Below are 13,826 nucleotides of genomic sequence, written 5' to 3'. Positions count from 1 at the left end.
GACTTTGACACATACCAGATGACCTTACTGGACATACAAAGAACATTCCACCCAAAAGCAGTAGATATACATTCTTCTCAAGTGCACATGGAAGATTCTCCAAGATAGATCACATGTTAGGTCACTAAACAAGTCTTAATAAATACAAGAGGATTAAAATCATATCAAGCATCTTCTCCACTGACAATTGTATGAAACTGGAAATCAATCACAAGGAAAAAATGGGAAAGACTACAAAAACGTGAAGATTAAGCAACATGCTACTAAACAACCAATGGGTCTTTGAAGAAATAAAAGGAGAAATTTAAAAAAAATACATAGCAACGAATAAAAACAGAAATACAACATACCAAAATCTTTGGAATGAAGCAAAAGTGGTTACAAAAGGGAAGTTCATAGCAATACAGGCCAACTTCAAGACACTAGAAAAATCCCAAATAAGCAGTCTAACTTTACACCTAAAGGAACTAGAAAAAGAATAACAAATGAAGCCCATTATTAGTACAAGGAAGGAAATAATAAAAATCAGAGCAGAAATAAATAAAGACTGAAAAGTAGAAAAGATCAATAAAACTAAGAGCTGGTTCTTTAAAAAAATAAACAAAATCAATAGAACTTTAGCTAGACTAATAAAAAAAGAGAGGATTCATATATAAAATCAGAAATGAAAGAGGAGAAATAACAATGACACCATAGAAAAACAAAGGATCATAAGAGATTATCATAAACAATTATTTGCCAAAAAATTGGACAACCTAGAATAAATGGATAAACTCCTAGAAACACAATTTTCCAAGAATGAATTATGAAGAAAAAGAAAATCTGAATAGACAAATTACTAGTAAGGGAATTGAAACAGCAATCAAAATTCTCTCAACAAACAAAAGCCCAGGACAAAAAGGCTTCAATGGCAAATTCTACAAAACATTCCAAGAATATTTAAGACCTGTCCTTCTCAAATTCTTCCAGAAAATTGAAGAGGAAGGAAGCCTTCCAAACACATTCTACAAAGCTAGCATTTTCCTGATACCAAAACCAGACAAGGACACCACAAAAAAAGAGAGAATTACCGGCCAATATTCCTGATGAACACAGATGCAAAAATCCTCAACGAATATTAGCAAAACATATCCAATAATGCATTAAAAGGATCATACACCACAATGAAATATAATTTATTCCAGGGATTCAAGGATGGTTCAATATCTGCAAATCAATCAATGCGATACAGAACATTAACAAAATGAAGGGTAAACAATCACATGATCATCTCAATAAATGAAGAAAAAAGCACCTGACAAAATTCAACATTCACTTATGATAACAACTCAACAAAGTGGGTACAGAGGGAACATACTTCAACATAATAAAGGCCATATATGACAAACCCACAGCTAACATCATACTCAGTAGTGAAAAGCAGAAAGCTTTTCATCTAAGATCAGGATCAAGACAAGGATGCCCACTCTTGCCACTTTCATTCAACACAGGGTTGGAAGTCCTAGTCATAGAAATTAGGCAAGAAAAAGAAATACAAGGCATCCAAATCAGAAAGGAGGAAGTAAAAACTGTCATGATTTTCAGATGACATGATAAAATGTATGGCATTTCTATACACTAATAATGATCTATCAGAAAGAGAAATTAAGAAAATAATCCCATTTACAATTGCACCAAAAGAATAAAATAACTAGGAATAAATTTAACCAAAAGTGAAAGACCAACACACGGAAAACTGTAAGACCCTGACGAAAGAAATTGAAAAAGACACAAATAAGTGGAAAGATATTCCATATTCAAGAACTGGAAGAATTAATATTGTAAAATGTCCATAGTACCCAAAGTAACCTACAGATTCAGTGTAATCCCTATCAAAATTCCAATGGCATATCTCATAGACCTAGGACAAATAATCCTAAAATTTGAATAGTACCACTAAAGAACCCGAATAGCCAAAACTATCATGAGAAAGAAGAACAAAGCTGGAGGTATCTCACTCCCTGATTTCAAATTGTACTACAAAACTATAGTAATCAAAACAATATAGTACTGGCACAAAAACAGACACACAGATCAAGAGAACAGCAGTGAGAACCCAGAAATAAACCCATACGTATATGGACAATTAATTTACAACAAAGGAGCAAAGAACATACAATGGAAAAAGGATAGTCTCTTCAATAAATGGTGCAGGGAAAACTGGACAGCCACAAGCAAAAGAATGAAACTAGACCACTATCTCATGCCACACACAAAAATTAACTCAAAATGGATTAAAGATTTGAATGTAAGACCTGAAACCATAAAATTCTTACAGGAAAACATAGGCAGTAACCTCACTGACATTAGTTTTAATGTTTTTGTGGATCTGAATCCAAAGGCAAGGGAAACAAAAGCAAAAATAAACAAATGGTACTACATCAAAAAAGCTCTGCACAGTGAAGGAAACCATTATCAAAATAAAAATTCAACCTCCTGAGTGGAAGAAGATATTTTCAAATCACATATCTGATAAGGGGTTAAGATCCAAAATATATAAAGAACTCATACAACTCAACAATAGAAAAACAAACAACCAGATTAAAAATGTACAGGAGATCTGAATAGACATTTTTCCGAAGACATACAGATGGCCAATAAGCACATGAAAAGATGTTCAACATCACTAATTATTAGGGAAATGCAAATCAGAACCACAGTGAGATATCACCTCACACCTGTTTGTATGGCTATTATTGAAAAGCAAGAAATAACAAATGTTGTCAAGGATGCTGAGAAAAGGGAATCCTCATACACTGTTGGTGCGGCTGTAAATTAGTGCAGTCACTATGTAAAACAGTATGGAGATTCCTGAAAAACTTCAAAATAGAACTACCACATGACCCAGCTATTCCACTTCTGGCTATTTATACAAGAACACGAAAACACTAATTCAAAAGGATATATGCACCTGTATGTTCAATGCAGCACTATTTACAATAGCCAAGATGTGGTAACAACCTAAGTGTTCATCAATAGACAAATGGATAAAGAAGATGTGGTATATATACACAATGGAATATTACTCAGCCATTAAAAACAATGAAATCCTGCCATTTGTGACAACATGGATGGACCTTAAAGGTATTATGTTAACTGAAATAAGTCATACAGAGAAAGACAAATACCATATGATTTCACTCATTTGTAGAATCAAAAAAAAAAAAAAACAAGCAAACAAAGAAAACAAAATAGAAACAGACTCATAGATACAGAGATCAGATTAGTGGTTACCAGAAAGGAAGGGAGCTGGGGGTGGGCAAAATGGGTAAATGAGGTCAACTGTATGGTGACGGATACCAACTAGACTTCTGGCGATGATCACTTTTTAGTGTATTCAGATGTTGGATCACAAGGTAGTACAGATGAAACTTATAAAATAAAAAACTTATTTAAAAAAGTCACTCAGGCTGCTATATGGAGAAAGGCCAGAAGATCACAAGAGTGGGAGGGGGGACAGGGTAGGAGGCTGTGGCAGTCATCCAGGAACAAGCAATTGTGGCAAACTTTCTCGGCAAAGGGCCAGATGGTAAATATTTCCAGCATTGCAGGCCATACAGACTTTGCTGCAACTACTCCACATGCCCCTGTAGCGCAAAAGTAGCCACAGATGATATGTAAATAGGCATGACTGTGTTCCAATAAAACTTTATTTATGGACACTGACATGTGAATTTCATAAAATTTTCATTTGTCACAAAATGTCACGCTTCTTTTGATTTTTTTTTCAAACCACTTAAAAATGTAAAAACTATTCTTAGCCTGTAGACTGCCCCCAAACAGGCATAAGCCAGACTTGGCCCGAGGGCCATAGTTTGCCAGCCCCTGGGTTAGCCTGTGGCTGAGGCTGGGGAGGTGGGGAGATATGGATGGGTTGGTGGTTTACAAGGAGGCAGAACTCACGGGATGTTAGACTGGGCGCACAAGACAGGGAGGAAAAGAAAAGAATGGAGGAATCTGCTGGGTTTTGACCTGAGCAGCTGACAGACCAGCCCCGCCACACAGTCCTAGGGAGATGCAGCCCTGCTGCTCACTCACGCCCCATTCAATGCTCCTCCCTGCGCCATAAAGCTAACTACCTGGCACTGTGGTTCAAGACCTTGTGGCCCTGCCTCGGACTGCCCTCCCTCATACGCCTTACCTTCCAAGCAAGAATGCTTCCAGACTGCAGGCTCAGGCTCACACACCCAAAACGCCCTGCCCTTCGTTTCCGCTATGTCCAAATCCCAGGCATTCCGCACAGGCCATGGAAAAGGCCACCTGTCCCGCAAAGACTCCTCTGGCTCTCCCAGCAGGAAGGAACAGGGCGCCTGCCCCTCTCCTTCGCTCTCTCGCATTGCCTTGCTCAGCCTCTGTTTGTAATTTAGGTGCTAATATTCACATCTCAGGTCTCTGACTTAATTTAAGTGTAAGCTCCAAAGGGACAGATATGTGTTTCATTCGTATGTTTATATCCCCCCACGGCCTGTCCCTTCCAGAACCTACTGGATTCCTTACATTTGGTGGGCACTGAAATTTTTATTAAAATATTTAAGGAGACAGGTGTGGAGACAGAAAGAACTCTACATGTCCCTGAATGAGAAAGCTGGTTTCTTGCTCTTCTAGTAATAATCTTTTAAAGGACAGATATTTAAAACAGGAATCACCAGCAGTAGGTCACAGGCTATATGGTACCTTTATCACTCTCTTAAACCTTTCCATTAGTTCCTCCACACTTCAACACTTTATTTATAGCTGAACAATAAAAATGTTTTGTTGAAAGACTGGCACTGAAGCAGCTCCATTCCTTCAACATTCAAGCATCCAAAATGCTCAGAACCATTCCACGAAACACTTAAGTATCCCACTCACCGAGAGATGTTCCCGACCGCTTTTGTCAGCAACATCTGTGGAAGGGATTTCATTACTTCTGTTCGTGGTGTCCCCAATGTCATTTGCCGCAGTCCCATAATCTTAAATTGGAGAAAGGGGAAAAAGAAGGAAGTATGAAGTTGTCATTAGGCTGCCAACAAACATGAGGCCACAGTACAACCCAGAATGAAGCAAGACAAATTACAAGATTCCAAACCACTGACAGCGTGGCTGGGGAGAAGCGTGACCCGCCGTTGGGTTAAATCCATTGCAGCGTTAGGACTGTGCGATGCGAAAATTATATTCAGCCCAGATCTTTACATCATTGTTTTGTTTGGTCAAATTCCAAACCAGGTCTAGGATTTTTCTTTGCACATAAGAATATATTCCTTTTTTGATAAAGTATTTAATGAAAATACAAAAAAGAATCGATCATGTAAGAGTCAGATTTACAGACCTGGAAGGGTCTTTGGAAATCGAGTCTAACCACAAGTTTTACAGCTGCAGAATGAGAGCTAAGGGATGTTAAATGACTAGTCTAAAGTCAACTGGCAAGAAGGCAACAGAGCCTAGACATGAACCAGGCTTGAAATCAGCACCTCTGATTTCCGAGGCAGAAGCACTCAAGGTAGAATGTGGAATCGGCACCAATAGGGAACTTGGGTCCACATCTGAACTTTTTTGAAGAGCTCTGAATTGCCAATATATCAGTTTCAGAATTAATGTGTAGGGAACTTCACCGATACAACATTTAGAATTGTGAGGGTATGTTCTCAGTTCTCAAATGTAGTTGCTCTTCTGAATCAATTTTAGTCTACAGGGATCAGGATATAAGTAAATGATTTTTTTGTAGGCAAAGTTTTTATTAACATATTACATATAAAAGTCATAAAAAGTTTTTGGTAAGCTTATTGCAGACCATGTTGTTTATAAATTTTTGTATTTTTATTCTAAATAGGTATGGTGCCTTCAATTTCCATCCTGAACAAACAAACTCATTAAGTCAGCCCTAGCTAATCTTCCCTTGGTAGAATTATCAAGCTGGCCTTAGGGCAACCAATTTAAATTATAATTTTACTAGCAGAGGGTTCCTTTGAATGTGAATGAAAATTAACAGAAAAAGCATATATTTTCTATCTGTAGTTGTTTTATTTTTAACTGCAAAACTACATTCTCACCATTTTCATTTTGAATATATTAGAACTTATTAATATTTCAATCAAACAGTAGGAGATATCATTTATTTGCTTATTTTCCCTTTTCATATTATATCCAGCTACTCATGCAAAATTAAACCACTAAAGTATCTATAGTTTAATATCATGACATTGTAGCCCAAAGATCCAAAGTGTGACCTGAGACCAATGGAAAGATGACATTTTTAGAGTCTTAAAAGTTATTGGAAAGGAGTCCAAAACATAATTTTAAAACTGAAAATCACAATTCAAACATATTTCTCTGTGACACAATTTGACATACCTTCTTTAAGCCATATCAGAACAAATAAAAATAAAAATACACAAATCACATGCACAAAATCATCCAAACCACAGCTTGGAGGAAAGATGGCTTAACATGCATAAAGCAGGTAAAGACAATGTAATTCCCTAGTTAAAATTAGCTCAAGTTAAATATACACATGTACAATAAACATACAGAGAATTGTTTTATATTAAAATTATAAACTATATTTATATTAAAAATATAAATATACACATTTGTCAAGGCGTGTATATAAAATTAAAGAATAGATTTTATAGAATAAATATATAAATGTATCTTTTTAATCAATGTAAGTTTTAATCAATCTTAAATTTCAAGCCAAGTCTTGAAATTTAGCCTGCCACTTCCCCAAACGGAAGCCTCCTGGTCATGAAGGTGGTTTGAAAACTGTTAAAGATGGATTTTCATACCTAGTAAAACAGCCCTGGGATTCAATTAAAATAACAAATATAAGATATTTGGTAAGCTAATATAGTGAATCTTTGGGTTTCTCCCTTTCCACATTCCTAGAAGAATCCCATTTTATTCAAGGGGATCAAGCACATCCTCTGGGGAAGCTGATCGAAACTCTAGGCGTGGGTCTAGCTAGTCAAGGGTAATCCAGCCCTCCTCTCAGTACTGGAGGCAAAAATGGACCATGACCCAACTGAGTCTTGAATCAGATACAGGAGGGCTTGGTGGAGGTCTCTGGGAAAGTTCTCTTTCTTCTGGAACACTTTCAAAAGCTCTTCCCTTTCTCTCATCAATGTGAATGACTCATCTTAAAACCGTAAGAGAAACCAGCCTTCAGTGAAGCCAGTACAATGGGCAGGAGAGTGCAGAGATAAAAAAAAAAACTTGGATCCCTGATGACATGGTTGAGCTGCTGGTTTCACCAACCTTAAAACGTGCCCTGGGGCTTCCCTGGTGGCGCAGTGGTTGAGAATCCGCCTGCCAATGTAGGGGACACGGGTTCGAGCCCTGGTCTGGGAAGATCCCACACGCCGCGGAACAACTAGGCCCGCGAGCCGCAGCTACTGGGCCTGCGCGTCTGGAGCCTGTGCTCCGCAGCAAGAGAGGCCGTGATAGTGAGAGGCCTGCGCACCGCGATGAAGAGTGGCCCCCACTCGCCGCAACTAGAGAAAGCCCTCGCACAGAAACGAAGACCCAACACAGCCATAAATAAATAAATTTAATAAAAAAAAAAAAAAAACATGCCCTGCCTCTGAGGCTCCTGTGTGTGAGCCAGCCTTCCTCATTTTGTAAGAAACATAATTTTGAATTGGCTTTACTGTCACGGCCAGAAACTGATACACCTTCCTTTTCTTGGTAGTCATGGCTTTTAAACAGGTAATTAGTTCCCAATTATGGAAACAAAATGTCTGTTGCAGCGCAATGGATTTACTACTTCCAAGAACAAGCAGGAGAGAGAAAACGTTATTTACAGGCATTGTAAATATCAAGGGAAAACAGCCATCAATACTGAATGATTTTTGAAATATTATTTTGGCCTATGTCATGCTTGAAGTATATATTTAACTGAGCTTAAAGTTAGTTCTTCTTTTAATTGTTTTATTTCATTTTAGACAAACATTTTGAAAAAAATACAGACCACAGGATAGCTACCTTCATAAATTACATCAGGATAATTTGGGTTTGCACCTAAAAAGAAAACAAAACAAAGATATCTTGTTAAGTATGCATTTGAAGTTAAAAAATTACTAACTTATACTCACTAAAATCAGCTAAATATACATTGAAAGTTTTCTAATTGAATAGACTATTTTATAGGACAGGGGAATAAAATCTGAAATTCTAGGTTTGCTTCATGTTAACCTTGTTGCGCTCTCCAAGCCCACAACCTCCATCCCTCTTCCAAAAAAAGGAAAGAAAAGGATAAACAGAATTTACAAATCACTTTAGCAAGAAAATATTCAACAATCAATGAATTATGACCATTTCCTTTTTTTAAAACTGTTTCTATTAAACACTTGGTCATTTTAATTGTAACTTTGGTATTTCTATTCCAGAAACAGATCATTTCTATACCACTTTTGTTATTCTCTGATGATTTGGGGGTTACTTTCAAACTATGTGGTGGCAGGTCCATCTGTATTCACAAACACGTTATTAACCAGCCTAGATAATAATACCTAAAGCACAATTTTGCTCTCCACTTGGTCTTCAGGGACATTTCTATGACAGAATAAACTTTTTTTTTTTTTTACCCTAATACAACATAGAAAAACAAATGTACTTTCTCTACTGAGATTATAAATAAATGTTATATCACAGAGAAATTCAAGAGTATATCATTTAATTATTTTGGATGTGTCTTTAGTCTCCAAGATGGTCAGAATATTCATTTAAAAATATTCCTAAGAGAATTTGCAAAAAACGAAAAATTTTTTAACTTTTTAAAATCACTGTCAAAAAGAGCCGGTGAAGGCTTCCGGGAAGATGGCGGAAGAGTAAGACGCGGAGATCACCTTCCTCCCCACAGATACACCAGAAATACATCTACACGTGGAACAACTCCTACAGAACACCTACTGAACACTGGCAGAAGACCTCAGACCTCCCAAAAGGCAAGAAACCCCCCACGTACCTGGGTAGGGCAAAAGAAAAAAGAATAAACACAGAAAAAAAGGATAGGGACGGGACCTGCACCAGTGGGAGGGAGCTGTGAAGGAGGAAAGTTTTCCACACACTAGGAAGCCCCTTCGCAGGCGGAGACTGCGGGTGGTGGAGGGGAAAAGCTTCGGAGCCGCGGAGGAGAGCACAGCAACAGCGCTGCGGAGGGCAAAGCGGAGAGATTCCCGCACAGAGGATCAGGGCCGACCAGCACTCACCAGCCCGAGAGGCTTGTGTGCTCCCCCGCCGGGCGGGCGGGGCTGGGAGCTGAGGCTTGGGCTTCGGTCAGAGCGCCTGAAGAGGACTGGGGTTGGCGGCGTGAGCACAGCCTGCAGGGGGTTAGTGCGCCACGGCTAGCCGGGAGGGAGTCCAGGAAAAAGTCTGGACCTGCCGAAGAGGCAAGAGACTTTTTCTTGCCTCTTTGTTTCCTGGTGCACGAGGAGAGGGGATTAAGAGCGCTGCTTAAAGGAGCTCCAGAGACGGGCGCGAGCCGCGGCTAAAAGCGCGGACCCCAGAGACGCGCATGAGACGCTAAGGCTGCTGCTGCCGCCACCAAGAAGCCTGTGTGCGAGCACAGGTTACTATCTACACACCTCGTCCGGGGAGCCTGTCCAGCCCGCCACTGCCAGGGTCCCAGGATCCAGGGACAACTTCCCCAGGAGAACTCACGGCGCGCCTCAGGCTGGTGCAACGTCATGCCGGCCTCTGCCGCCGCAGGCTCAACCCGCACTCCGAGCCCCTCCCTCTCCCCTGCCTGAGTGAACCAGAGCCCCCAATCAGCGGCTCCTTTAACACCGTCCTGTCTGAGAGAAGAACAGACGCCCTCCGGCGACCTACACGAAGAGGCGGGGTCAAATCAAAAGCTGAGCCCCTGGGAGCTATGAGAACAAAGAAGAGAAAGGGAAATCTCTCCCAGCAGCCTCAGAAGCAGCGGATTAAAGCTCCACAATCAACTTGATGTCTGTGGAATACATGAATAGACAACGAATCATCCCAAATTGAGGAGGTGGACTTGGAGAGCAATATTTATGCTGTACAGCTTTGCTTCCACCATTTGTCCTAGGGTTCTATCCGTCCGTTTTTTTGTTCTGTTTTGTTTTTATTTTTCCTATTTTTTCTTAATTATTTTTTTTATTTTAACAAATTTATTATATTTTATCTTTATTTTATTTTACTTCATCTTCTTTCTTTCTTTCCTTCCCTCCTTCCTTCCCTCCTTCCTCCCCTCCCTCCTTTCTTTCTTTCTTTCCTTCTTTCTTTCTTTCTCCTTCTACTAATTCTTTCTTTCTACCTTTTCTCCCTTTTATTCTGAGCCTTGTGCATGAAAGGCTCTTGGTGCTGCAGCCAGGAGTCAGTGTTCTGCCTCTCAGGTGGGAGAGCCAACTTCAGGACACTGGTCCACAAGAGACCTCCCAACTCCACATAATATCAAACAGAGAAAATCTCCCAGAGATCTCCATCTCAACACCAGCACCCAGCTACACTCAATGACCAGCAAGCTACAGTGCTGGACATCCTATGCCAAACAACTAGCAAGACAGGAGCACAACCCCACCCATTAGCAGAGAGGCTGCCTAAAATCATAATAAGTCCACAGACACCCCAAAACACACCACCACACGTGCACCTGCCCACCAGAAAGACAAGATCCAGCCTCATCCACCAGAACACAGGCACTAGTCCCCTCCACCAGGAAGCCTACACAACCCACTGAACCAACCTTAGCCACTGGGGACAGACACCAAAAATAACGGGAACTACGAACCTGCAGCCTGCAAAAAGGAGACCCCAAACACAGTAAGATAAGCAAAATGAGGAGACAGAAAAACACACAGCAGATGAAGGAGCAAGATAAAAACCCACCAGACATTAATGAAGAGGAAATAGGCAGTCTACCTGAAAAAGAATTCAGAATAATGATAGTAAAGTTGATTCAAAATCTTGGAAATAGAATGGACAAAATGCAATAAACATTTAACAAGTAACTAGAAGACCTAAAGATGAAACAACGATGAACAACACAATAAATGAAATTAAAAATACTCTAGATGGGATCAATAGCAGAATAACTGAGGTAGAAGAACAGATAAGTGACCTGGAAGACAAAATAGTGGAAATAACTACTGCAGAGCAGAATAAAGAAAAAAGGATGAAAAGAACTGAGGACAGTCTCAGAGAACTCTGGGACAACATTAAACGCACCAACATTCGAATTATAGGGGTTCCAGAAGAAGAAGAGAAAAAAAAAAGGGACTGAGAAGGTATTTGAAGAGATTATAGTTGAAAACTTCCCTAATATGGGAAAGGAAATAGTTAATCAAGTCCAGGAATCACAGAGAGTCCCATACAGGATAAATCCAGGGAGAAATACTCCCAGACACATATTAATCAAACTGTCAAAAATTAAATACAAAGAAAACACATTAAAAGCAGCAAGGGAAAAACAACAAATAACACACAAGGGAATCTCTATAAGGTTAAGAGCTGATCTTTCGGCAGAAGCTCTGCAAGCCAGAAGGGACTGGCAGGACATATTTAAAGTGATGAAGGAGAAAAACCTGCAACCAAGATTACTCTGCCCAGCAAGGATCTCATTCAGATTTGATGGAGAAATTAAAACCTTTACAGACAAGCAAAAGCTGAGAGAGTTCAGCACCACCAGACGAGCTCTACAACAACTGCTAAAGGAACTTCTCTAGGCAAGAAGCACAACAGAAGGAAAAGACCTACAATAATGAACCCAAAACAATTAAGAAAATGGGAATAGGAACATACATATCGATAATTACCTTAAATGTAAATGGACTAAATGCTCCCACCAAAAGACACAGATTGGCTGAATGGATACAAAAACAAGACCCATATATATGCCGTCTACAAGAGACCCACTTCAGACCTAGAGACACATACAGACTGAAAGTAAGGGGATGGGAAAAGGTATTTCATGTAAATGGAAACCAAAAGAAAGCTGGAGTAGCAATTCTCATATCAGAAAAAATAGACTTTAACATAAACACCATTAGAAGAGACAAAGAAGGACACTACATATTGATCAAGGGATCGATCCAAGAAGAAGATATAACAATTGTAAATATTTATGCACCCAACATAGGAGCACCTCAATACATAAGGCAAATACTAACAGCCATAAAAGGGGAAATTGACAGTAACACATTCATAGTAGGGGACTTTACACCCCACTTTCACCAATGGACACATCATCCAAAATGAAAATAAATAAGGAAACACAAGCTTTAAATGATACATTAAACAAGATGGACTTAATTGATATTTATAGAACATTCCATCCAAAAACAACAGAATACACACTTTTCTCAAGTGCTCATGGAACATTCTCCAGGATAGATCATATCTTGGGTCACAAGTCAAGCCTTGGTAAATTTAAGAAAATTGAAATTGTTTCAAATATCTTTTCCGACCACAACACTATGAGACTAGATATCAATTACAGGAAAAGTTCTGTAAAAAATACAAACACATGGAGGCTAAACAATACACTACTTAATAACGAAGTGATCACTGAAGAATTCCAAGAGGAAATTAAAAAATACCTAGAAACAAATGACAATGGAGACACGACGACCCAAAACCTATGGGATGCATCAAAAGTAGTTCTAAGAGGGAAGTTTATAGCAATACAATCCTACCTTAAGAAACAGGAAACATCTCGAATTAACAACCTAACCTTGCACCTAAAGCAATTAGAACAAGAAGAACAAATAAAACCCAAAGTTAGCAGAAGGAAAGAAATCATAAAGATCAGATCAGAAATAAATGAAAAAGAAATGAAGGAAACGATAGCAAAGATCAATAAAACGAAAAGCTGGTTCTTTGAGAAGATAGACAAAATTGATAAACCATTAGCCAGACTCATCAAGAAAAAAAGGGAGAAGATTCAAATCAACAGAATTAGAAATGAAAAAGGAGAAGTAACAACTGACACTGTAGAAATACAAAAGATCATGAGAGATTACTACAAGCAACTCTATGCCAATAACATGGACAACTTGGAAGAAATGGACAAATTCTTAGAAATGCACAACCTGCCAAGACTGAATCAGGGAGAAACAGAAAATATGAACAGACCAATCACAAGCACTGAAATCGAAACTGTGATTTAAAATCTTCCAACAAACAAAAGCCCAGGACCAGATGGCTTCACAGGCGAATTCTATCAAACATTTAGAGAAGAGCTAACACCTATCCTTCTCAAACTCTTCCAAAATATAGCAGAGGGAGGAACACTCCCAAACTCATTCTACGAGGCCACCATCACCCTGATACCAAAACCAGACAAGGATGTCACAAAGAAAGAAAACTATAGGCCAATATCACTGATGAACATAGATGCAAAAATCCTCAACAAAATACTAGCAAACAGAATCCAACAGCACATTAAACGGATCATACACCATGATCAAGTGGGGTTTATTCCAGGAACGCAAGAATTCTTCAATATACGCAAATCAATCAACGTATACACCATATTAACAAATTGAAGGAGAAAAACCATATGATCATCTCAATAGATGCAGAGAAAGCTTTCGACAAAATTCAACACCCATTTATGATAAAAACCCTGCAGAAAGTAGGCATAGAGAGAACTTTCCTCAACATAATAAAGGCCATATATGACAGATACACACACAACATCGTCCTTAATGGTGAAAAACGGAAAGCATTTCCACGAAGATCAGGAACAAGACAAGGTTGCCCACTCTCACCACTCTTATTCAACATAGTTTTGGACGTTTTAGCCACAGCAATTAGATAAGAAAAGGAAATAAAAGGAATCCAAA

At 39.0% G+C, this 13,826-nt stretch overlaps 1 protein-coding gene across 6 annotated transcripts in view; it reads right to left on the bottom strand.

Annotated features, from left to right (window-relative positions):
• Window positions 1–13,826, bottom strand: part of NTRK2 (neurotrophic receptor tyrosine kinase 2) — a gene marked incomplete at both ends in the record, with an annotated part of 377,341 nt that overhangs the window by 285,368 nt on the left and 78,147 nt on the right. For 5 of the 6 annotated variants that reach the window (XM_082655915.1, XM_082655916.1, XM_082655918.1 and 2 more), the window contains 2 exons: window positions 4,891–4,991; window positions 7,999–8,034. In XM_082655915.1, the coding sequence (XP_082512041.1) occupies window positions 4,891–4,991; window positions 7,999–8,034 (137 nt within the window). The remainder of the gene's footprint in view (window positions 1–4,890; window positions 4,992–7,998; window positions 8,035–13,826) is intronic. The other variant, XM_082655917.1, reaches the window with a different exon arrangement.

The sequence above is a fragment of the Grampus griseus genome (assembly GCF_964374135.1).
Source record: "Grampus griseus genome assembly, chromosome: 6".
Classification (NCBI taxonomy): domain Eukaryota; kingdom Metazoa; phylum Chordata; class Mammalia; order Artiodactyla; family Delphinidae; genus Grampus; species Grampus griseus.
Note: the sequence above shows the minus strand (reverse complement) of the source record. Positions and strands in the feature narration are given on the sequence as shown.